At 48.1% G+C, this 22,996-nt stretch overlaps 2 protein-coding genes across 2 annotated transcripts; one reads left to right on the top strand and one right to left on the bottom strand.

The window, feature by feature from the left end:
* Positions 1 to 3,944: 3,944 nt before the first annotated feature.
* On the top strand, positions 3,945 to 20,139 carry Diablo (diablo IAP-binding mitochondrial protein). The gene is made up of 6 exons (XM_041648624.1): positions 3,945 to 4,088; positions 4,811 to 4,937; positions 8,760 to 8,891; positions 12,276 to 12,386; positions 12,501 to 12,597; positions 19,395 to 20,139. Exons 1-6 carry the CDS (start codon positions 3,991 to 3,993, stop codon positions 19,589 to 19,591), a joined length of 762 nt encoding a protein of 253 aa, XP_041504558.1. The 5' UTR covers positions 3,945 to 3,990; the 3' UTR covers positions 19,592 to 20,139.
* Positions 20,140 to 20,385: 246 nt separating this feature from the next.
* On the bottom strand, positions 20,386 to 21,432 carry B3gnt4 (UDP-GlcNAc:betaGal beta-1,3-N-acetylglucosaminyltransferase 4). Its single transcript, XM_041648102.1, has one exon. It carries the CDS (start codon positions 21,430 to 21,432, stop codon positions 20,386 to 20,388), a length of 1,047 nt encoding a protein of 348 aa, XP_041504036.1.
* Positions 21,433 to 22,996: the final 1,564 nt, after the last annotated feature.

Raw genomic sequence — 22,996 nt, forward strand, 5'->3', positions numbered from 1 at the left:
GGGGGTGATTCCCAAATGGGAAAACCTTCTTGGCTCAGAACATTCTTTTTCAGGCTCTTGTTCTTCCAGGGAGTTGGTTTTACCTTCGAGCCTCAACCCTGGCTAGTCTCAGCTGCCAGGGAGTGCAGCCCACCTTGTCTTGAGTGTTTTCCACCCCCGGGATTCTGTTCAAGTTTGGTCAAGTCTCTTTGGCTGGGGTGTTTATCCCATGAACAGATGCCCAGTTGTAATCTCAAGTATCTGCATTTGTTTCTGAGTCTATATTTGTTTGCTCAGAGAATAGCAAGGTCAGCTCCAAAAATGTACTCAGCACAATACTTTTTTTAAAACCACACACTTACTTCATCTGTGAACAAATAGAAATGGTGATAATCATATTATGCCCTTTGATGCACTCAAAGCTGTCTTTGTCTCTTAAGAATGTGTTCTAACAGCTGGGCTATGGTGGCGCACACCTTTAGTCCCAGCACTTGGGAAGCAGAGGCAGGTGGATCTCTGAGTTCAAGGCCAGCCTGGTCTACAAAGCGAGTTCCAAGACAGGCTCCAAAGCTACAGAGAAACACTGTCTCAAAACACCAAAAAAAAAAAAAATGCTCTGAGAAAGGTTGTGGGACGGACACTTATTCTTAGAGAGGTGGATTGTTTATATTGCCATGTCTGCACTTTCGCTGAGTTGGTTAGATGGACCATTCTGCTGCACCAGCCATCCTGATTAAAGTCATCTACATAGACACTATTAATTTACACATCTTCTGTTTCCTTAAATCCAGAAACTAGGTACTTTAACTGGATTGACTGTAGAGCAAGAGAGAAACGGTCTAGGGAGGGACGATTGAAATGGGAGGTTTCTTGAGAACAAGGAAGGTCTCCATATGAACCCTATTACATTCCTGCTCTGCTTGTTTAGAATCAGGTTGTGATTGATCACTGCATGCTTGTTCTCATGTACACAAAGGCTAGCTAGAAGCTGGGCACAGTGGCCCATCTTTACTGTGAGGCAGAAAGATTGAGAGTTGTAGGTCAGCTGGGTTATATGTTAGACCCTGCGAGGGGAGACTCGTTCAGCGTGTGGTAGGAGAGCTGCTGAGCACATACATGGGCCTGGCTTCCATTCTCAGGACAACACGGAGAAAAAGAAAAGGGCCCTGGTAGCTTGACCCTAGGAGGGAAATTTGTGTTCTGAGGAGTTAAATTCAAGCAAATATACTTCTGTTGTTGAGACAAGGTCTCCCTCTATAGCCCAGGCTGGCCTTAAATGTAGCCCTTCTGCCTCAGACTACCAAGTGCTAGGATTTACATGCCCAAAACATTTTAAACAGCAAAATGAACTAAGCATCCGAAGCAAAGGGGCTGTGATAAAAGATGGCAAAGCGCGGGATGCAGCATACATCCCTGTCTCTAGGGATGTTGCCTCTAGGTGGTCAGTGGTGCTCCAGGAGCTGATGCATTATTTATGACAGAGGAGGCCTCTCAGGCCGTAGAAGGAAAAGGCAGTATGTAAAATTTCTCATTTATAAATGGATTAATGTGAATTTTATTCCACGTTATAGTTCTTTATGTAGCTTATGTAGAGTGTGTGCATTTATACACATTCACACCATAGCAATCAGAGGACAGCATTCAAGGAGTTGGTTCTCTCTTCATGTGAGTCCTGAGGATCGAATTCAGGTTGTCAGGCCGGGTGGCAAGCTCCTTTACCTGCTGAGCCAATCTTGTCAGCCCCCATGTAGTATTTCTTTGCTTAAGTTACTCTGTTGCTATAAAATACCCCAGTTTGGCAGGTTTGTAGACGGTACAAAGCATAAACCACATAACTGCCTTGAGGCGTCCATTTGGAGACTGGGTGGGGAGGGATCTGAACTTCTCTGTCTGCCACTCTGGTATAGGTGATGGCATTCATCTTAGCCAAAGCATGGGAGCCCTTCAGATGTCCAGTCCTCTGGGGGAGCAATTACTACGCACTGGCTTCCTGAGCTGCGTGTTGATGTTCTGCCCCTGTTTTCGAGCAGGCTTCACCAAGGCAATGATTTGATAATAAGAGATCCTGATTAAATTAAGGGGCCATTTGCTTCTGGATGATGATGTTATAAAAGGTTGACGTCCACACTGCCTGTTCTTCTAAAGGTCAAAAAATAGTCTTAATAATCTAGTATAAGCAGAAGAATAAGCTGTATATCTGTGCTTGCTTGTCCTTGGTAGTTACTTCGGGGAAAGGAAAAGTGTCCTTTGCTTTCCCAGCTGGCTCCTTTTGTTGCCTCACTTCTGTAGATGAACTTGGAAGTGGCCCGGGTAATGAGTTTGCAAACTGCTAAATTCTGTAAATTAGGATCATGCACCCTGGGGCATGAGTCTCACGTACACATGTGCGTGTTCACACTTGCCTTTCTTAAGACAGTGGCTTTTCCATTAGGAAGACAATCGTGGTGAACGTGCAGTGGTTCTGTCAGGCCTCTTGACAGGACTGCTTTCAGTTTTAGACACATTGGCGGTACAGCCCAGCTGGGGTGTTTAGACAAGCAAGACAAGAAGGGGCTTGAAATATCCCCTGGGGTACCAGTTGTTCAGCCCATTTAAGTCAGGAGCCCTGAAAATCGCTGATGCCTCGTCCTGTAGACTGGAGGTGACACAGGCAGAGGGCGGGCACGGCTGCCAGGGCCCCGCCTGGCCTAGGATTGCCTGTGCGCAGCTCCCTGGGAGCTCAGAAACCACACAGAGGTTGTAATTGGTTGCTAGACCACACCTAGTTGTTGAGTGCTTCAGCTGCCTGAAGACCTCAGCTCTGCCGAGATCGCTGCAGTGTGCACAAGTCTCTCTTCAGCAGACCAGAGAGAAGCTGTGGAAGCTGTGGTGGGGAGGAGTCGTGGAAACTTTGCCAAGTGAGTAAATTGGGAAGAGTGGGAAGCTAGACACCAGCATTGAGGGGATCTGCCAGGCAAGGCAGCAGTGAAGATGAGCTAGTTTGTGACTCTTAGTGTCTGAGGTGAAATCTGCACGGATGGGGTGTGTAAGACATATTGGGAATGATGTGAGCCCAAGATCAAATTGGTACCTATTATTTGGCGCCCTTCGGTTTTAATCCTGACTGGCCGCAAGGCAAGCATGCTGGGGCACACAAACACACACACACACCCTTAAAGTATACTGTAGAAAGGCCTGGGGTCAGGAGGATGACGGAGGAAATGAGCAACGGTCTGCTGCTTCTCCACTCCAAGGCAGGCCCACAGACAGGGCTGCAGCTTGGGTGACGGGAAAATCAAGCTATCCTCCACCAGCCCATTAGCGGCACCAGCTGCATTAAAAATGCAAGAGGTGGTGGCAAGAGAGGGCTGCGTTGGAGTCTAATGCAAAGCTAGGACTGGGAAAGACCAGGCCCTTTCCCCTTTTGGAGCTCAGATGCCAGTGAGAGGGAGTGTGGGCAACTACTGTTTTAGAAGGCACATTTTCCAGTGCAGAACAGCACTTGAGGCTTCTTTGGCCCTGGAAGAGTGCTGTCCCGCCACACGCACCCTACGCGGGCTCAGGCTCCAGGTCTCTGCAGGGCGATGCCTGCCTCGTCCACCGTCCACGTGTTGCAGCTGCTGCGGGAACTGCTCGCCTTCGTGCTCCTCAGCTACACGGTGCTCATCGGGGCGCTGCTGCTGGCCGGCTGGACCACCTACTTCCTGGTGCTGAAGTGACAGCGCCCGGCCGGCTCGCCCGGCTCCGCCCCGCCCCGCGGAGCACGTTCCCCTCTGCAGGCCCCGCCCCGCCCCAGCCCACCGCCCGCGTCCCGGCGCGCGACCCGCTCCGCACCCCCCGAGTCCCGGGGACCTGTCGCGTCCAGCGCCGAAGTGCGAGCGGTTGAACGCCAGGTGCGACCGTTACAGCCGTTTCCTAGCGCTCCTGTCCCGCCCTTTCCGCCTGTCCAATCGCAACTGCGTCCTCTAGTGGGGGCGTGACCATGAAGCCCAGGGTACCCGGGAGCCGGCCGAGCTCGCCCGGCTGCTCGCTATGCTGCGTCACTTCCGGCGTGTACGTCCGCCGTCCGTCCGCCGCGGGATGGCTGCTCTGAGAAGTTGGATGTCCCGGAGCGTGGCCTCCCTGTTCAGGTACGGCAGTGGCCGCAGAGGGCTGGAAGCGGCGGAGAGGAGCCGGGCCCGCGGCGCCGGCCTGCGCGTTGGCCGCGGGTCGCTGCAGGCCGCCGCGTCCCGCCTCCCTCCGAAGTTTGCGGAGGGTGCCGCCTCCGTCCCCGTCCCCCATCACGGGCTTCCGAAAGCGGGTCCTCCCAGCCCGTTGACCCTCCAGTCAGCTCAGAGGCCCGAAAGACACCGAGGGACAGACGGGCCACGGCGTTGGCTCAGGCCTGGGCTGGCAGCGCGTTGTTAGCGCACGACCCAGGAGACTCGGGCGCCCGACGCCAGCGGCGCTCTCCGGCTGCTGCCCCCAGGACCTTTCTCGCAGGGACCTTTCGAGACTCCGGAATCCAGGCCCAGGGTTTAGGGCTAAGTCCTGCGAGCACGAGAGTTTTATCTTGGCGTCAGGTTGCTAAGCAGCTCGGAGGCAACTTTTAAACTTCTCCACCTAGTGGAAAGCGCCTGTTGCTCTTGCTGGCCTGGAACTCACATCGCTTGCCTCGACTCCCGAGTGCTGAGACTAAAGGCTTGCCACCACCTCTATCCGTTTCTGGGACTTAATAGGCCACCCTGTGGTTTATTTTCTTGGAAGACCGCTGCTACCTCCTCATTTAGCCGCTGCTTGAACCGACTCCTGCAGACCCGAGAGCCTTTTACACATTGATTTGTGCTTTTTAAAATTTGACTTATATTTCCAGGTATGGACAGCGTGTTCCCGTCGTGGCTAACTCAAAGAAACGCTGTTTCTCAGAATTGATAAGACCATGGCACAAAACTATGTTGGCTGGATTCGGCGTGACCCTGTGTGCAGTCCCTATCGCTCAGGTAAGGGACGATCATGTGATTCTCCCCATCTTAGTGAAGCCTTAGTTTTCCAAGTGCCACCTCCCATGATGCTATGCGCCGTACTGTACCAGCATCTTCTCAGAGTTGAGCAGATTGCCCGGTTTCATTGTCTCACGTTGTAGAAACAGTAGTTTCTGCTTTTTGTCCCTGCTCCACCACCCCTGAATCGAGGAACCAGTGAAACTGAGCATCGTTTGAACTGGGAAGTAGACCTTTATCCTTGTAGCAAACAGAGAAGTAGAAGATTAACTTTGCAAATGAACTTGTCAAACTTTGGGGGTCTGGACGTTAAAGATACAGTGTAGAAGAATTGAAGGGGGATAGTTGGTAGGCTGGAACAGGGGAGGAGTGATCATGGTTTTCTGTGGATGAGTGACTGCCCTGGGAATTCACATGGTGCTTCGCTAGGGTTTTTATGGTTTAGTTTTCACTGAGGTAATCGTCCACTGCCTTGGCACTGGAGAGTGCACCTTTGACTTCCTTGGAACTAGGAGGAAGTTAGAGGTTGCTTGCCTGTCCCTGGCACCCACCAGTTCAGACTAGCTTACTTGTATAGGCGTCCTGTCTTCAAAATGAGATTAGGACAGGGAGGGAAGGGTTAGTGGTGGAACTGTTTAATAGGTGAGGCCAGAGGGTTACCCAGGAATCAAGTTCCAGTCACCTAGTCAGTACTGGTGTAAACAGTACTTCAAGTTGTTGTTTGTTTTTCGAGACGGGGTTTTCTCTGTGTAGCTTTGGAGCACGTCCTAGAACTCTCTCTGTAGACCAGGCTGGCCTTGAACTCAAATCTGCCTGCCTCTGCTCCCCAAGTGCTGGGATTAAAGGCGTGTGCTATCACCACCCAGCTCCAAGTTGCATAAAGGATAGAATGAGATGAAAGAAATACAGTCTGTTGGCAGAAGCCTGTCATTCAGCAAAACTTTACTGAACTACTTCTTTGTGCCATACACTAGGAAGGTAAGAGTGAGCGAAAATACAAATTCTTGCTATCATAAAACATCCATTCTGGGTAGAAAATAAGCAAATATAAGTTGAGTGAGGTGGTGTATTCCTGTAATACCAACACTGGGGAGGCGAGGGCAGGAAAATCAAAATTGTAAGATTAGCTTGTGTTAGTTAGATCTTGAGATGTCTCAAAAAAGCATACCAAGCCGGGCGGTGGTGGCGCATGCCTTTAATCCCAGCACTCGGGAGGCAGAGGCAGGTGGATCTCTGTGAGTTCGAGACCAGCCTGGTCTACAAGAGCTAGTGCCAGGACAGGCTCCAAAGCCACAGAGAAACCCTGTCTCAAAAAACCAAAAAAAAAAAAAAAAAAAAAAAGCATACCAAAAAGAAGAAAAAAAAGGCCCAATAGCAGTAGTAAATGCCTTTAATCTCAGAGGCAGAGGCAGGCGAATCTGAGTTTGAGACCAACCTGGTCCAGGGCAGCCAGGGCTACACAGAGAAATCCTATCTTGAAAAACAAAACAAACAAAAAACAGAAAGGAAGGAAGGAAGGAAGGAAGAAAAGATGGAAATAGGGTGAAGTGAAAAGGGTGAAATGGTTTGGGACAGCTTCATGCCAGTGTGCTTCGAGAAAGCTAAGGCAGAAGCCTGCAGCAGAGGGGCAAAAGCCTGGAAGCTGAATTTTGTGTGGTGTGCAGCAAAGCAAAGTGAACGGAATGGAAGGAGGAACTGTTTAATAGGTGAGGCTCAGAGGTGACCAAGGATCAGATACTGTGATTTGATTTTTGTGTGTCATTGTAAGGTTTTGGATTTTATTCTAAACAGACCACAAAGGATTTGTTCTTGGAATATTATGATCTTGTATAGGTTTTAAGGATATTGTTTATCTGGGGAGACTAAAGGGCTACTGTTAGTCTAGACGAGATGAGATGGCGCTACCGGCTGGCAGGCAGCAAATGGAGGGAGAATTGTCGGAGAAGTGGGTCTCATAGGAAGGAAGAACGAGCATGTGGGCGAGAGTCGTTAGAGGAATCAGCGAGGGCTGGTTGGAAAGCAGAGGTGGTTTAACCACTGGATTTGTGCTTTATGGAGAAGAGCTGCATAAGAAACCAGCAAGTTCACTTCAACAAAGTATTCCTGATACTTTTGTATCGATTTATATTTTCACATCTGAGACTCATTAACACCCATCTGTGTGATTTTACGTCAGCTCTGCATGCTGATTGATGAGCCTTAGCTCTGAAATGTCCACTCGAGCGTCAGTCATCCTGATGACAAGACAAACCTAAAAATTACATTTGTGTGGTGGATGAGAGTATCAGAGGACAGCTGCAGGTTGGTTCCGGGGGCTGAGCAGGTTGTCTGCTCGGCAGCCAAGTGCCTCCTTAACAGCTAAGTCATCTCAGCCCTCAGCATTCTTTTTTTTTTTTTCCTATTTGAGAATTGTGGGGTTTGTCCTCTTTTCTGTTGATGCACTGCGTTCTGAGGCCCAGGTACTAGCCATTCCTGGGGCACAGGACTGGAGCTGCTGTGGTCTGCTCTCCCGAGCCCCATTAATGCTACACACAGCTACACTGTGTCTACTGCCTGCACTTGGTGCTTTAACCAGTTTCATTTCTCTCATGCCAACCAGGCTTTCATTTCCTTCCTTCCAAGGACCTTAGCCATTTTAGTGCTAGCTTCTTCAGTTCAAGTCACATCCCTTTAAAGCCTTTCTCAGTTCCTGGTCAGCTCTCCTGTTCTTCTGGCTACTGCTAGGTAAATGTATGTTTTGATGTTTGATGGTCATGGCTGGCACCGTGTTGGGTCAGCAGAACATACGAGAAAGAGTACAGCCTCCAGAGAGTTTGCATTGAGATTTAATTAGCTATTTGATTTCTAGGGAAAGTTTCCCGGCTGTTGTGTGTGTATTTCATCATCTGTAAAAAGAGAAATGAGTGAGAACACATTGTAAAGTTAGCATCATTACACTCAGCATTCAAGATGCTGTGTCAGCATTTCCTTTGTGAGCAGAGTTGTCGATCTGAGTGCTCTTCCTATGAGATAGATAGATAGATAGATAGCTAGATAGAATGAATTTTTTTTTCCAAGACAAGGTTTCTCTGTGTAGCTTTGGCTGTCCTGGAACTCACTCTGTAGACCAGGCTGGCCTCAACCTCACAGAGATCCACCTGTCTCTGCTTCCTGAATGCTGGGATTAAAGACGTGCACCACCGCTGCCCAACTAGGATGAATTTTTTTTTATTTATTCACGTATTAAAAACCATTTCATACTCATGCTGCTTTTAACAGTTACTCCAGAGTTTTACACTCTCTTCAGCAAGACTAAGACAGTAAGTAGAGCGGTTGGTTTGGATACAGCAAGGTCTCTGATGAGAAGGAAAGGGAGTTATTAAGATGTTGAGTGGCAGCGGTTTTGAGCTGGAGTGACCAGATCCCATAATTCTGATGGAGGGTTCTAGTGAATTTTGTTTTTCGGTGCAATAGCTCACTAGATCGTCCCCTGCCCCAGCCCAGCAGTCTCCCCACGTCCACCCAGTCACTGTGAGTTCAGTCACATCAGCTCTTGGAGGTCTTTGTCAGAAACACCCAACACAGGATTGGTAGTAACTCTGCCACAGTTCCCTTGACACTCAGTTTTCTAGGAGAATGAATGTGGAGAGAAACATTACCCTCAGATTACATTCCTATGCTATCTTAAGTCACCACATAGAAAGCCTAAAAAGTTACCCCAAAGAAGTGTGCTGCTGTGGGTTCATACACATGAAGCACAGGGCTGGGCGGTCTTCTGAGACCTTGCGGTTCTCGTCTTAAGCTTTATTCAGGTTGGAAATTGAGTGACTGTTTGTCTTTCAGAAATCGGAGCCTCACTCTCTTAGTAACGACGCACTAATGAGGAGGGCCGTGTCTCTGGTGACAGACAGCACCTCCACCTTTCTGTCTCAAACCACGTATGCTCTGATCGAAGCCATCACTGAGTATACGAAGGTACGTCTGTTTTGTGCAGTTTTTTTTGTTTTGTTTTTCAGTGTGAAGAGATGGAGCCCAGAGGTCTATGGGCCAGGCAGGTGCTACAATCCCCGCTCCCTTCCTAGACTCTGATTTGCAGTTTCCAAACTATGGCTCACCACCATGTCCTCTGATAGCTGTGTGTGTTTTTTTGGGACTTAGCCAGGCTTGTGTGTGTATTGCAAGAGTGTAGTAGCTTTAGCAGAGGTCATTAGGTTCTTTTTTTTTTTTTTTTTGGTTTTTCGAGACAGGGTTTCTCCATAGTTTTTGGTTCCTGTCCTGGAACTAGCTCTTGTAGACCAGGCTGGCCTCAAACTCACAGAGATCCTCCTGCCTCTGCCTCCCGAGTGCTGGGATTAAAGGCATGTGCCACCACCGCCCTGCTCTTTTTTTTTTTTTTAATAGATTTAAAAGAAAAATTACCAGGGGTTGGACAGATGGCTCAGAGGTTAGGAGCACTGACTGCTCTTCCAAAGGTCCTGAGTTCAATTCCTAGCAACCACATGGTGGCTCACAACCATCTGTAATGAGATCTGATGCCCTCTTCTGGTCTGCAGGTGTACATACAGGCAGAACAATGTACATCTAATAAATAATAAAACGTTTTTAAAACAAATTCTAATCCAAATTCCCACTCCCTCCCCTCCTCCCATTCCCTCCACACACCCTCCCATCCCATACCTTGGCCATTAGGCTCTTGAGCCTCAAATATTTAAAATATTTAATAATTTTAAAAAAATATTAACCCTTTTTAAAAATGTTGCTGAGTTCTGGGTTTTGTAGCGGCTCACCTATCTATAAAATGCTTGCCTTAGTTTTATTCTCAGCAGCGTGGCGGTAGACACACAGAATCCCAGCACTTGGGCGGCAGAGGCAGGAGGATAAGAAGTTCATCTGGCTCAGCAGGGTTTGTGATGACATTTAATCACCCCAAGAGGGGCTGGAGAGATGGCTCAGTGGTTAAGAGCATTGCCTGCTTTTCCAAAGGTCCTGAGTTCAATTCCCAGCAACCACATGGTGGCTCACAACCATCTGTAATGAGGTCTGATGCCCTCTTCTGGCCTGCAGGCATACACACAGGCAGAATATTGTACACATAATAAATAAACATTTTGAAAAAAAAAAAAAAAGCCGGGCTGTGGTGGCACACGCCTTTAATCCCAGCACTCGGGAGGCAGAGGCAGGCAGATCTCTGAGTTTGAGGCCAGCCTGGTCTACAAGAGCTAGTGCTAGGACAGGCTCCAAAGCTACAGAGAAACCCTGTCTCGAAAAACTAAAAAAAAAAAAAAAAAAAATTACCCCAAGAGCAGCCTGCGGCATGCAGTGGTTCCTGGTTCCAGTCCAAGACCACTCTGGAGGAGGATTGTTTGTGGTGCCATCAGCATAGCAAGCAAGACACTGTCTTAAAGTCATTTGTGCGTTTTTTTTTTTCTCTGCATCTCAGTGTGGATGGCCAACAATTTTGTTTTGTTTTGTTTTTCAAGACAGGGTTTCTATGTGGTTTTGGAGCCTGTCCTGGAACTAGCTCTGTAGACCAGGCTGGTCTTGAACTCACAGAGATCCGCCTGCCTCTGCCTCCTGAGTGCTGGGATTAAAGGCGTGCGCCACCATCGCCCGGCTGTGAACAAAATTTTTATTTAGGGTTTTTTTTTTTTTTGGTGATAGGGTTCACAGTGTAGCTCTGGAACTCACTATGTAGGCCATCCCTCAAACTCAGGATCTGTTACAAAATTTTTAAAAAGCAGGCTATGGTGATCCTGCTCAGGAGGCAGAGGCAGGCAGATCTCTGAATCCTAGACCAGCTGAGTTGACATAGTGAGAGCTTGTCTCAAATTTAAAAACTTTTATCCTGGATGATGCCTCTATTTAGACTGGTACAACCCAGTGAGGCACAAGGATGAGGAGCAGTTTGCTGTAGCAGGGTTTACTGATATGTATGTGTGGGAATGGAGTGCATGCAGGTGCAGGGAGGCGGGGGAGGTGGGGGGGGGGTAGCCTCTAGAGCTGGAATCATTCGTGACTGGTTAGGAGCTGCCCAGCTTATGCTCTCCTCACTGAACTCTGCCCACTCCTCCCTCCACTCTTCCCTCTCATTTGAATGTCTTTGAGCAGAAAACCGGCTGTCCACTCAAGGCAGTTCTGATGACTATGATCCCTGACACCCGAGGGCTGACCTTGGCCTTTAGCCCTGCCTGAGGAGGAAAGAACCCCACAGCACAGTGGACTAACAATCTTTTTCTCTTGTCTTATTATATTATTATTATTATTATTATTAAAGTGCATTGGTGTTTGGCCTGTTATGTGTGTCTGTGTGAGGGTGTCAGATCCCCTGGAACTATATAGTTGATTTTTTTTTTTTTTTTTTTTTTTTAAGTTTTTTGAGACAGGGTTTCTCTGTGGTTTTGGAGCCTGTCCTGGAACTAGCTCTTGTAGACCAGGCTGGTCTCGAACTCACAAAGATCCGCCTGCCTCTGCCTCCCAAGTGCTGGGATTAAAGGCGTGCGCCACCACCGCCCGGCTATAGTTACAGTTGAAAACTGCCATGTGGGTACTAGGATTGAACCAGTGTTCTCTGGAAGAACAGCCAGTGCTCTTAACTGCTGAGCCATCTCTCCAGTCCTGATTCTTCTTCTTTTTTTTTTTTTTTATATTTATTTATGTATTTATTATGTATACAATATTCTGTCTGTGTGTATGTCTGCAGGCCAGAAGAGGGCATCAGACCTCATTCCAGATGGTTGTGAGCCACCATGTGGTTGCCGGGAATTGAACTCAGGACCTTTGGAAGAGCAGGCAATGCTCTTAACCACTGAGCCATCTCTCCAGCCCCCAGTCCTGATTCTTCTACGTTTCTTTAAGACAGTCTCACTGTGTAGCTCAGGCTTGCCTTGAACTTGACATTCACCTGAGTGTTGAGATGGCATGTATGCACTAACCACCCCAGGGGTTTTCTTCTGTGGGGGAGAGGGGTTTCAAGACAGGTATTCTCTGTATAGCTTTGGGGCCTGTCCTGGAACTCAATTTGTAAACCAGGCTGACCTTGAACTCACAGAGATTCACCTGCCTTCCGAGTGCTGGAATTAACGGCCACCACCAACTGGCAGGACCTTGTTTTTTTTTTTTTTGGATTTTTCAAGACAGGGTTTCTCCGTAGCTTTTGGTTCCTGTCCTGGAACTAGCTCTTGTAGACCAGGCTGGCCTCAAACTCACAGAGATCCGCCTGCCTCTGCCCCCCGAGTGCTGGGATTAAAGGCGTGTGCCACCACCGCCCGGCCAGGACCTTGTTTTCTAAGGTGACTGTCACTAGTCCTTCCGTCGTACCTCACTTACTTTATACCCTCATCATTTCTTCTGTGTTTGTAGGCTGTTTATACGTTAGTGTCTCTGTATCGACAATATACAAATCTACTTGGAAAAATGAATTCACAGGAGGAAGATGAAGTGTGGCAGGTGATTATAGGAGCCAGAGTTGAGGTGAGCAGACTTGTCAACATTTCCATATAATGGTCCTCATTATAGTGTCTAACCGGTTATCTTGAGAGTAACTGTTAACCCTTCATGGTCTCTGAAGCTCTTCTGATCTTACAGATGACTTCAAAACAGCAAGAATACTTGAAGCTGGAAACCACATGGATGACTGCAGTTGGCCTGTCAGAGATGGCTGCGGAGGCCGCCTATCAAACTGGTAGGTAAAGGGCTGGGTTTTTGTTGTTTCTTACTTTTAATGTAGTTGTTAACTGAGGACTTTAGACTGCCTGATTGATGATAGAAATATCTCTTAGAGCAGTGGTTCTCAACCTAGTCCTGTGACCCTTTAATCCAGGGCCTCATGTTATGGTGGCCCAAAACATAAATTTTTGTTGCTACTTCATAAATTTAATGTTGCTACTGTTATGAGTCATAATGTAAACATTTGATATGTAGGAAATCTGCTATGTGACCCCCCAAAAGGGGTTGAGAACCATTGGTTTAGAGGTTTCCCCATTTCTGTGTTGTATGTATATATGGTCTTATATAGCCTCGGCTAGCCTCAGACTTACTATATGTAGAGCAGGCTGTTCTCTGCCAGGCCAAGCTGCCACATGAAGTCCTGACGTTTTGTCTGTGTTCACAGAAGTCAGGCTGTAAGTCTGGAAAAATAACTAGTTAAGCTGCTACAGAATGTTGCTAATAGCTCTAAGGGTTTCCTTCCTCCTTTTCCGTGTGATCTTAAGCCTGTGTGCCCCTTTAAATAAGACGGAGAGATGAGCCAGTGGAGCACTTCTCTGCTCGGGAGGGCCAGGGTGGCACTTTGTAGGCACTTTTGGGTCGTGGTGCTCCTTTAGCATGGAGCTAGTCATGCCACTCAACGGCTGCAGTTAGGAGGAAGTGGCCAACCTGAAATTAAGCCTTGCTTCATTTCTCCTCGAATACAAATGTTAGAGCTGGATATGGTGGCTCGTGCCTATAATCCTAGTTCTTGGGAAGCTGATGCAGGAGGATGTCTGTGAATCTGAGACTAGTCTGGACTACAGAGCCTTGTCGAGAGAGACAGAGAGAGACAGAGAGAAATCCAGATTACCACACTGGAATTGGAGCTAGGGGCCAGAGCTCTGCCCTCTTCTTAGTGCACTACACAGAAAATGTAGGTGTTTTTTCTTTCTGCACCAAGTGTGATTTGACTGTTGGTGTTTCTCCAGCGGACCTAAGAGAAATGATTAAATGTTCAGCATCTAATGTGATCTAGTTCCAAACTAGATGTGTGCTTTTTTTCTCATATCAGGATATCAGGTTGAGGCTTACAGCATTAAGTCCTAAAAATGATTTTTTTTAAAGTATTGGATGGTTTTATTTTAATGGGACTGTTGAGACGGTCTCACTGTGAGGCCAAGCCAATCTAAGCTTGCAGTGATCCTTCTACCTCAGCCTCCCAAATGCTAGAACTGTGGGCATGAGCCATCTTTCCCAGCAGGTTTGTTTTGGAAAGTCGGTGCTATATAATTGTATTTGATACTATATTAAACTTCAAAAATGAAAGTAGGAAAGCAGCCTTGTAGGAGCCAGTGGCTCGCCAGATGTAGTGGGCAGCTTCCGAGGATGCCCCGACCCATGGGTTAGTCAATGGAGACCCTAAGCGGGGGAGTGAGAATTGAAAGGGACAAGAGACACAGAGGATGGAGACAAGACAGGATTCTGATCAAGTCTCGTTTATTAGGAGGATAAACAGGTAGATACAGAGCAATGGGAAAGAGGGAGTGGTGGGTTCTAATGTCAATGGGTAACTAGGTAGCTATCATGAAATACGTTCCAGAGGGGATTACAGCGAAAGTCACTGTTTACAAAGGAAACAGATGTTTTTAGCAATTAGTCAGAAAGAGGGACTGCTGGTAATATCAAAAGGTTAATAAATCAGAATAATTGGTTCTTAGACTGGAAACTTAAAAGATAGCAAAAAGTTTCTCACATGAGGAAGTTCTGAGAAGTGCATCAGGAGCCTCCCAGGGAGCTTCCCCCTCCACCTGTGGGAGCACTACTGAACAACACGTGTTCCGAAGCGGTAAACTGTGGGCCAGGACTCTTCTCAGAGAAAAGCCTGTAAGGTATTGGGAAGAGGAGCTAGAACCAGACAGTAGTAGTTGATTTACCCTGCAAAAGTAGATGCAGGCTAACGGACAGCAGACTGAAGTTTTACACTTGATTAAACACCTGCCTGCACTTGTGGAAACACTACTCAAGTCAAGTCTGAAAGAAGAAACTTCCTTTTCTAAAACTTGGAAAACTGTGACTATAAAACGTAGTGGGGAAATAAAAGCATGCAAAGATTTTTTGAGAAGTAATAGGTACTAGTTTCACACACTACAAAAGTAGGAGGAGGGGACAGAGAAAACATGGTACATTGAGTTGAGGCAGAAAATGACAAAGTCTATTAGAAAGTACAGACTTGTCTGGTGGTGGCGGCACACGCTGCCTTTAATCCCAACACTTGGGAGGCAGAGGCAGGTGGATCTCTGAGTTCAAGGCCAGCCTGGTTTACAGAGCGAGTTCCAGGACAGCCAGGGTGATGACAAGGATACCTTAACAGGCTGTGTCAGAAAAATAATTCTAGGCCAGTGATGCGGCTCAACAGGTTAAGGCATTTGCCACCAAGCCTAATGACCTGAGTTCAATTTCTAGACTCTACATAGTAGAAAGGATCCCTAGGGATTGTCCTCTGACCATGACTGTGGTATCACACGTGCTTGCACACGAGGATGGCAAAGTTCTCAACAGAAGCACACCTGAAACAGTGTAGCACAGAAAACCTGAACCAACATGGGTGTCAGAGAGGGAGCTGAAGAACTGAGCAACAAGGCAGAAACCAACATAACAAGTGAGACTCACAGACCAGAAGACGTCTTCTCAGGCAGTGAGACAGGGTCTCTCAGTCAGCCAGTGTGGTTAGTGTCACTAGCCAGCTTGTTCTTGGAGATTGGCTCTTCCATCTCAATCTTCCAGGCTGGAATTACAGCTGGCCTTCGTGCCCACCCCACACATACATGGGTTCAGGGGACCCAAACTCCTGGCCCTTGCATTTGGGTGTCACGTGGTTAACCACTGAGTCTCTCACCAAGATTAGTGCTCATTTTATTTATATACACACACACACACACACAAATACATGCATATACACACACATACACACAAAAATATAGTGTTGACCTGCCTCCCCACCAAAAAACAATGCATTTAAGAACATTCAAAGATTGATTTTTGTACGACACTGATGTCACTTTCTTGAAATTTTCACTCATTGCCCTTCAGTCCACTTCCTCCATTCCTACTCTGTCAAGTTTAAGTATGCTTCCCGGATGGGAATGTAGCTCAATGATAGTGCCTTGGCATGCATGCGGCCCTGGACTTTGGTATTTTTGTCTTTTTGAAAAAGGGTTTCTTTGTAGCCCTGGCTGTCCTAGAACTCAGTCTGTAGAGCAACCTGGCCTCAAACTCAGAGATCACCTGCTTCTGCTTCATGGGTGCTAGGATTAAAGCCCAGCTGATGTCCTGGGTTTCTTAGCAGATCTACGAGATCTCATGCCCTCTTCTGATCTCCACAGGTAGGTACCTCATACACATGACATCCACTCACATAGATAATCAAAATTATTTAAAGAACAATCCCAAGCTAAAGAAGGAATAAATAGAAATGTAAAAGTATTTAGAATCTGAGAACAAGTCCAAGTCTGTCACAGAAGAAGGGCTCCTGGGGCTGGGGACCTGCCTCAGGAACCTCCAGTATAGTATGAAGACCTGCCTTTGGATCCTCGGTGCCCATGTGGAAATTACAGCTGTGGTAGAACACATCTGTAACCCCAGAATGAGGAAGGCAGGAACACAGAATCCTTGGAGCTCGCTAGCCTAACCAGGTACTGTGCATCAGGTTCAGTGAGAGGTCCTAGCAGAATAATTCGGAAAAGTGAGTGGGCACACTCATATCGACCTCTTTCCTCCACACATGATACACGCCTCTAGTCACCAGCACTTGAGAGGTGGACTTGGGAGGATCAGTAGTTTGAGGCTAGCCTGGGCTATATGAGACCTTGTCCCTTACAGATACCACAGAGTAGTTCTTGGGTGGTTATGCCTATAAAGTATCTCATAAATATATGAATGGCAAGTTGTCTTTGTTGAAGTAGGTACCAAAAATAAATTGGACTTTTAACTCAGTAGTAAGTTATGCAGAGAGTGGGCTTACAGGCTGATGAGGTAAGAATACTGATGACCCAAGTTTGATCCTCAAGACAATTGGTGGAAGTGTCGGGGACCAGCCTCGACAAAAATACCTCTTGCCAGGAGAGAAGCGTAGGGATTTAGAAAATAATAATAAAATGGAGAAAATAACAATAAAATAGTATTGGGGGGGAATTGCCTAAAATGCCCCTGGCCCCAAAAGTAGACAAAAGACTGCATTGACATGATACAAGGAAATGAACAGGTCGCGGGCTGCATTCATAGTTAAACATTCTGTTGCTAGAACAGAACACGTCACGCTTACATCCTAGACCAAAACATTTTGTAGCAAACTACTCCTGGGTGGAATCAATCCTTAAGGGAACTGGAACTTCCGTTGGATCTTTAGACTCTTGTTTGAGGTAGGTCTGTTGATCTACTTCTCTATTTCTGGAATACAAGGGCTGGCTATTAGCCACACCTGTAGGCAATAACCTTGAGAGAGCAGAACTGGTTCCTCGGCTAGGTGGGACCTTTGAGGTCTAGCACAGTAACCTTGAAGAAACTAGAGGTTAAGTTCCAACCCTGACCTTTGGTCAGTGTGGAAATAGGCTCATATTTTCAGGCCTTCACATCAGATTCCTGCAAGCTGTCCCAACTTCCACAGCTACTGTATAAGTAAATTAATAAAAGCATGGACTAGCGAAAAGCAAGTCCAAGAAAACAGCAGAAGAAAACATTTGAACATAAGTAAGATTAACTAGGCACAGTGTGAGAAGACAAGAGTAGATGGAAGTAGAGTATGACTTTGGGGTGTCTGGACGGGTTTTTGGTGGTAAAGGCACTGTGGTCTAGCATCACACTAGTAAGGCATTCCAGTAAAGGGATGTCACTGTAAAGCTAACACAAGGAGACGGTGAAGTGGCAGCTGCCTGTTTCTAGGACGCTTCTTCCAGTCATTGCAGGAATATAGTGTTGTCATTACTAACAACAGTGTTGTGGAGAAAGGAGCTTGGGATTTAAAATTAATTTAAAATTAAGAGATTGCCCAAAAGCTCTTTGAAAGTTCTGTAACTCTTTTTTTTTAAATGTTTATTTTATTTATTTATTATGTATACAATATTCTGTCTGTGTGTATGCCTGCAGGCCAGAAGAGGGCATCAGACCCCATTACAGATGGTTGTGAGCCACCATGTGGTTGCTGGGAATTGAACTCAGGACCTTTGGAAGAGCAGGCAATGCTCTTAACCTCTGAGCCATCATCTCTCCAGCCCCAGTTCTGTAACTCTTTGACTTTTAAAATCCTGGGTTTGCAAAGCATATTCTGTTCCTGCTTTGCTTTCCCCGCTAAATCACACAAACACAGGATTAGAACCGCAGAGGAACTAGCTGTTCATCTTGCTGGAAACAGCACCACAGGAAAAGAAAAATTAGGCTATTGAGATGACTCAGCAAATAAAGTCTCCTGCAGCCAAGCCTGACCACCTGAACTCAGTCCCTAGGACCCAAATGATGTTAAAAAGAAAACTGGTGCAGGCAGTGATGGCACACGCCTTTAATCCCAGGCAGAGGCAGGTGGATCTCTGTGAGTTCGAAGCCAGCCTGGTCTACAGAGAGAGTTTCAGGAAGGCCGGGGCTACACAGAGAAATCCTGGTGGGGAGAAGACTGGCTTCCACTAGTTGTCCTCTGACTTCCCCATGCACACCATTCTCCACCTTGAAATAAAATAAACTAGCACCATCTAATACAGATCACACAGCTAAAAACTAGACAGCATTTCAACCTAACACATCTAGGTACACAAGGGTTGGATTCTCCTCTTAAGAGACAGATATTAAATATAAACAACATCCAAAGACCATATAAATTTTTACATAAATCTAAAATAGGTTGAAGAACTAAGGAATCCATAGAAGACCATAGTAAAGTTGAAATTACATTCAAAGATGGATACCAAGCCCATGTTATTTGGGGGGGGGGGGGAGTTAGATCTTCAAAAACTAGAATTCCAGGTTGGAGAAATGGCTATGTGGTTAACACGCTTCCGCAAACATGATCTCTAGCACCCATGCAGAAACAAGCTGGGGTGCTACACCCTGCAACATACACACTGTTTTGGGAGTGGGCTCCCTTTTCTCTCCTGAGGGGCTTGTCTGGCTAGCCAAAGTAGCCTAATCACCAAACCCCCAGTTCAGCCAAGAGACTCTTTAAAAAAAAATCCACACTACAATGTGTATGAAGTGCTGACCAACCTGTAGTAAGTGTATAAGCCAGCACAGCACCAGACTAACAGCTGAGTGGGACTGACTTCTATATTGAGCTGCACATCCCGTATGGGCATTTCCTTAAAATCAGGGATAGCCGAGCACCCACCTGGGTAGGGTGGTGCACCTTATGGGTGAGACAGAAAAATTCAAGGCCTGGCAGGGCTGGATGGGGAGACCCCAGGTTTTGTCTTTTTTTAAACAAATGGTGCATATGTCCTTGGGTGTATGTGCATGTAGATGCCCACAGAGTCAAGAATAGGGCATCAGATTCCCTGGAGCTCAAGTTACAGGTGGTTGTGAGCCATGCAACATGGGCTACTCCCCATCTTGGGTCCTCTGGAGCAGCAAGCACTCTTCACCACTGAGTCATCTCCCCAACATCCAGTACGCCATCTTGAAAAGCATAAGATGCAGATTTGAGCTCAGAGAAGCAGGATGGTAACCCCATGAGGGCTGGGCTGCAGACTCAGGCCTATGTCTGACTTCTCTGCCTAATTGTGCTCAATGCACTATCCCTTCTCTCACCAGGAGCTGATCAGGCCTCTATAACTGCCAGGAATCACATCCAGTTGGTGAAGTCGCAGGTGCAGGAGGTGCGCCAGCTCTCCCAGAAAGCAGAAACCAAGCTGGCTGAAGCACAGACACAAGAATTGCACCAGAAAATCCAGGAAGCCGGTGATGAGAGAGCTGACCAGGAAGAGGAGGCCTACCTGCGGGAAGATTGAGGCCTTGAGCCCACTGCCCTATCTGCCCACTCAGTGGGGAAAGCGGGTGATGGCATCCACCTGGTATCACCCCAAGTCTGCGGAGACAACAGGCTCTGCCCTTGCCGGTAATACCGGAAGCCTTTTGTGAGCTGTGCCTGCCCTTTTCTGGTCTGTCTTTGAGCCTGGTTCACCCAACACTGTCTCACTCAGCACCTCTCTCGCCATTTTTTTTTACCTTACACCCAAAGTATTTTACGAACCTGGGCCAGAGGAGGAGGGGCCTTTTCTGCCATACCCTCAAGTTCAATTGCTGTTTAGCTGCAGTTTTTAATATTACTCAGATATTCAAGTATAATTTAAAGTTTGCTCCAAAAGAGGGAGCCTATCTGGTTTGTAAGATTTGTGTTTATAATGTCCTTTGTCCCTGTGAGCACAGCTCAGCTAAGGAGTTTCTCAGAGTGTGACTGTTCCTGGTGCTCCCCACAAGCCTTCTAACACATGCTTCCTGCTCGCTCCTTCAAGTTTCTCTGCTGTGTCCAAAGAAGAGAAGTTGGTGTTTGCATTAAAAAAAAAAAAAAAAAAAAAAAAGTCATGCTGTATCTTTCCTTCATTGCCTAGGTGGTGGGAGTTGTAGGGCCCCGGGCCTTCCTGCATATGCTGGACAAGTTTGCCAGGTTTCAGCACTTTTAATCCAATAAGGTTGGTGGCATTATAGAAATGGAGAGAGCGCTTCCTGTCGACCAGCAGGGACCTGGTTTCAGTTTCTCCTGGTGAGAGGAAGCTGTTACTCAACCGGCCCTTCAGGGCTAGGGTTAGGGGGTAGCTGTACACTTGAGCCTCTTATCTGTCACCAGCGCCCACATGGTCCACATCTCCAGGGGGCTTAGACGGTGCACCAGCAGGAGCCCTCTGTACAGGCAAGGGTCCCTGGGGTTCAGGGGCTTTTGGATCCCAAATGTCTTGAAGCCAGCGTGGTGTATGGGGCTCACCCCTAGCTTTTTCAGGCACATTCCCACAAAGACATCATCAATGGGGAAGAGTTCTGCCTCTTCCATGGCTGCGTGAAGTCGCCTCACAGTAGCCCGGGACATAACATAGCCTCCTCCTCCTGCATAAGGTGGGTAGTTGCGGGCCCTGTACATGGAGAATGGGATGAAGTATTTAACTTTGGTGTTCCTATTGGGCCGGGCCTGGTGGATGACATCTCCCACTAAGAGGTCCTGGGCAGGATCCCAGCCCTCCAGGAACTCCAGCACATTGGGAACATGGATAAAGACATCATCGTCTCCCTTTAGTACGAAGTGGGCCTGTGTGCAAGCAGCTGCCATCCAGCGCTGTACGTGCAGCTCCTTTAGCGTCAGGTTGAAGAAATCCTCAGCAAAGTCCCACTGCAGGATGTCATCGAACTGCCAGCTCTCATAGGCCAGCAGCTGGGCTGGGGGCACAGGTCCTGCCACCCCTAGGAGAAACACCAGCTTCAGCTGCCGGCCCCTAGCCCAGCTCCCAGCCCGGCCCCAAGTGCTTCTAATAGCTGCACGCTGCTCAATATGATGAGGCTGTGACTTGATGGCCAGGAGCAGGAAGGTGTCCCTAGCACACTCAGAAGGCTCCAGCAACGTGGAGAAGTTTCGGCAGTGTCGATAGGTTAAGAAGAGGCGATGGCGGCTGGGCAGGGACAGGGAGGTATTAGCAATTGCTAAATTGGGTGGGCACTGGCTGTGCTGGGGCCTTGGCAGCGCCCATAAGTGCTTGTGGGCTTTGGAGCTCCCTGTTGGTGTGCGCTCCTTCAGAAAGAGCAGGCTGCTGAGCCGCAGTGCCACAAGGCTGCAGGACAGCACACAGCCCAACCTGCGCCACATAGTTGAGGCCCTGTGGGGAGAGAGCACCTGAGTCCTAGGCCTTTTGAAAGAGGGAACTTCATGACAGGGCAGCAGGCAGTGGTGGTTCACAGAACAAAAATCACAGCATGAGAGGTTAGGGGGAGGGGTGGGGCTCATCAAAGGAACTACAGCTTGGGCTTCATGCCACCCTCTTGAATTCTGGTTCAGGAAGTCTTACAGTGACCCAAAGACAAATGGTATTCACCATAGTCGCCTGCCCAAGGCCTGTGGTAACACAGTTCATCCTCACTTTCCTTCCCGTCATTTGTTCCTGTATACAGCTTTGTCTTGTATCCTGCCTAAAAAGTTTTCTGATTCCTCCCACCCCCAAGCAGGATCTCGTGTTCAGAAATAATCTCAAACTTGCTGTATAGCCACAGATGTTAAACACCTGACCGTCCTGCCTCCACCTCGCCAGTACTGGGATCATAGGCAAGTTTCATGTGGCGCTGGGGAGCATGCGGGCACAACTAAGCCACCCCCGCAGCCCCAAAACAAGTTTTCTAGTGACTCTCCTTGCCTCCATCCCTTGGAGCATGGAGCCACAGCCAGAGCCAGCTCCACACCTACACGTGGGGTACAGGGCCACAAGTGTAGCAGGCAGAACTCTGAATACTCATCCCCAAATCTCTTTCCCATTCTTCAGTTCAAAACGGTCTATCTGGGTCAGCCTTGTCCCTGTCGTCTCTAGCGATAGCCAGAGCATCTCTTTTAGCATCTCTAGTGTTAGCCAAGCAGCTAGGAACACCCTCACAGGCATGAGATAACCCAGATAATGCTAAGAATTAAGTGACAGGAAAGGTTACCAGACCTTGGGACATTTGAGCAAGTGCATGAAGCACGGGAACAAAAAGTGACAGGCAGAGAGAACAGCCAAGCTGCGCGCTGGAGTAGACAAACCTGAAGATGAGAGCATATGGGGACTAGAATGCCCCGCAAGGCTGAGGAGCAACACCCGAGGATGTAGCCCAGGATTAAAAAATATGGGCCTATGGTTTGTTTTAATGTCATTCCTGCTGCGGCTAAGGATGTGAAAGACCCGGGGAGGGGGGGGGGGGGGATTGAGGCTGCTAGAAAGCTCTTAGACTGCGAACCGGAGCCTCGCCTCGCAGAGGTGCGGAGAGCCGCGGAGCTGTAACTGCTCCAGGATCTCAGGTGTGCGAAGTCTGCTGCCGTCCGCGCTACTCACTGAGGGGGACTCTGGTTTGTCCCGTGACCTGGTAGCCCTCCCACGCCGCAGCACCCCATGCCCACCCAAAGTCCCCGAAAAGTCTACTTCCCTGCCCGAAAGTCCGTCCCACCGTACTACGTGCCCCGGGTCCTGCGCGCCCTCGCCCTGGGGGTGTCGCCAGCCTCAGGCTCCGGGAAAAGGGCCCGATCAGCTCCTTTCTTTCAGCCCGAATCTACAGGGCTGCGGTCGTCGGAGCCGGCAGCGCGGTGAATCAGGACAACCGCCCAGAGCTGACCCGAGACGGAGGGGCAACAGAAGTCAGCCAGCAGAGGCGCCCGCACTCCGGTCAACGGGATCCAGGCGCCGCAGGCC

Source organism: Microtus oregoni, unplaced genomic scaffold (genome assembly GCF_018167655.1).
Source record: "Microtus oregoni isolate MIOR12 unplaced genomic scaffold, Mior012 000003F_ref0000135, whole genome shotgun sequence".
NCBI lineage: Eukaryota > Metazoa > Chordata > Mammalia > Rodentia > Cricetidae > Microtus > Microtus oregoni.

Excerpts from the sequence above, each read along its gene's own strand:
- Diablo (XM_041648624.1), top strand. The coding sequence starts at position 3,991 with ATGCTGCGTCACTTCCGGCGTGTACGTCCGCCGTCCGTCCGCCGCGGG. Across the intron at positions 4,089-4,810 it reads AGCGTGGCCTCCCTGTTCAG|GTATGGACAGCGTGTTCCCG; the intron begins GTACGGCAGTGG and ends TTATATTTCCAG. Across the intron at positions 12,387-12,500 it reads TTATAGGAGCCAGAGTTGAG|ATGACTTCAAAACAGCAAGA; the intron begins GTGAGCAGACTT and ends CTGATCTTACAG.
- B3gnt4 (XM_041648102.1), bottom strand. The coding sequence starts at position 21,432 with ATGTGGCGCAGGTTGGGCTGTGTGCTGTCCTGCAGCCTTGTGGCACTG.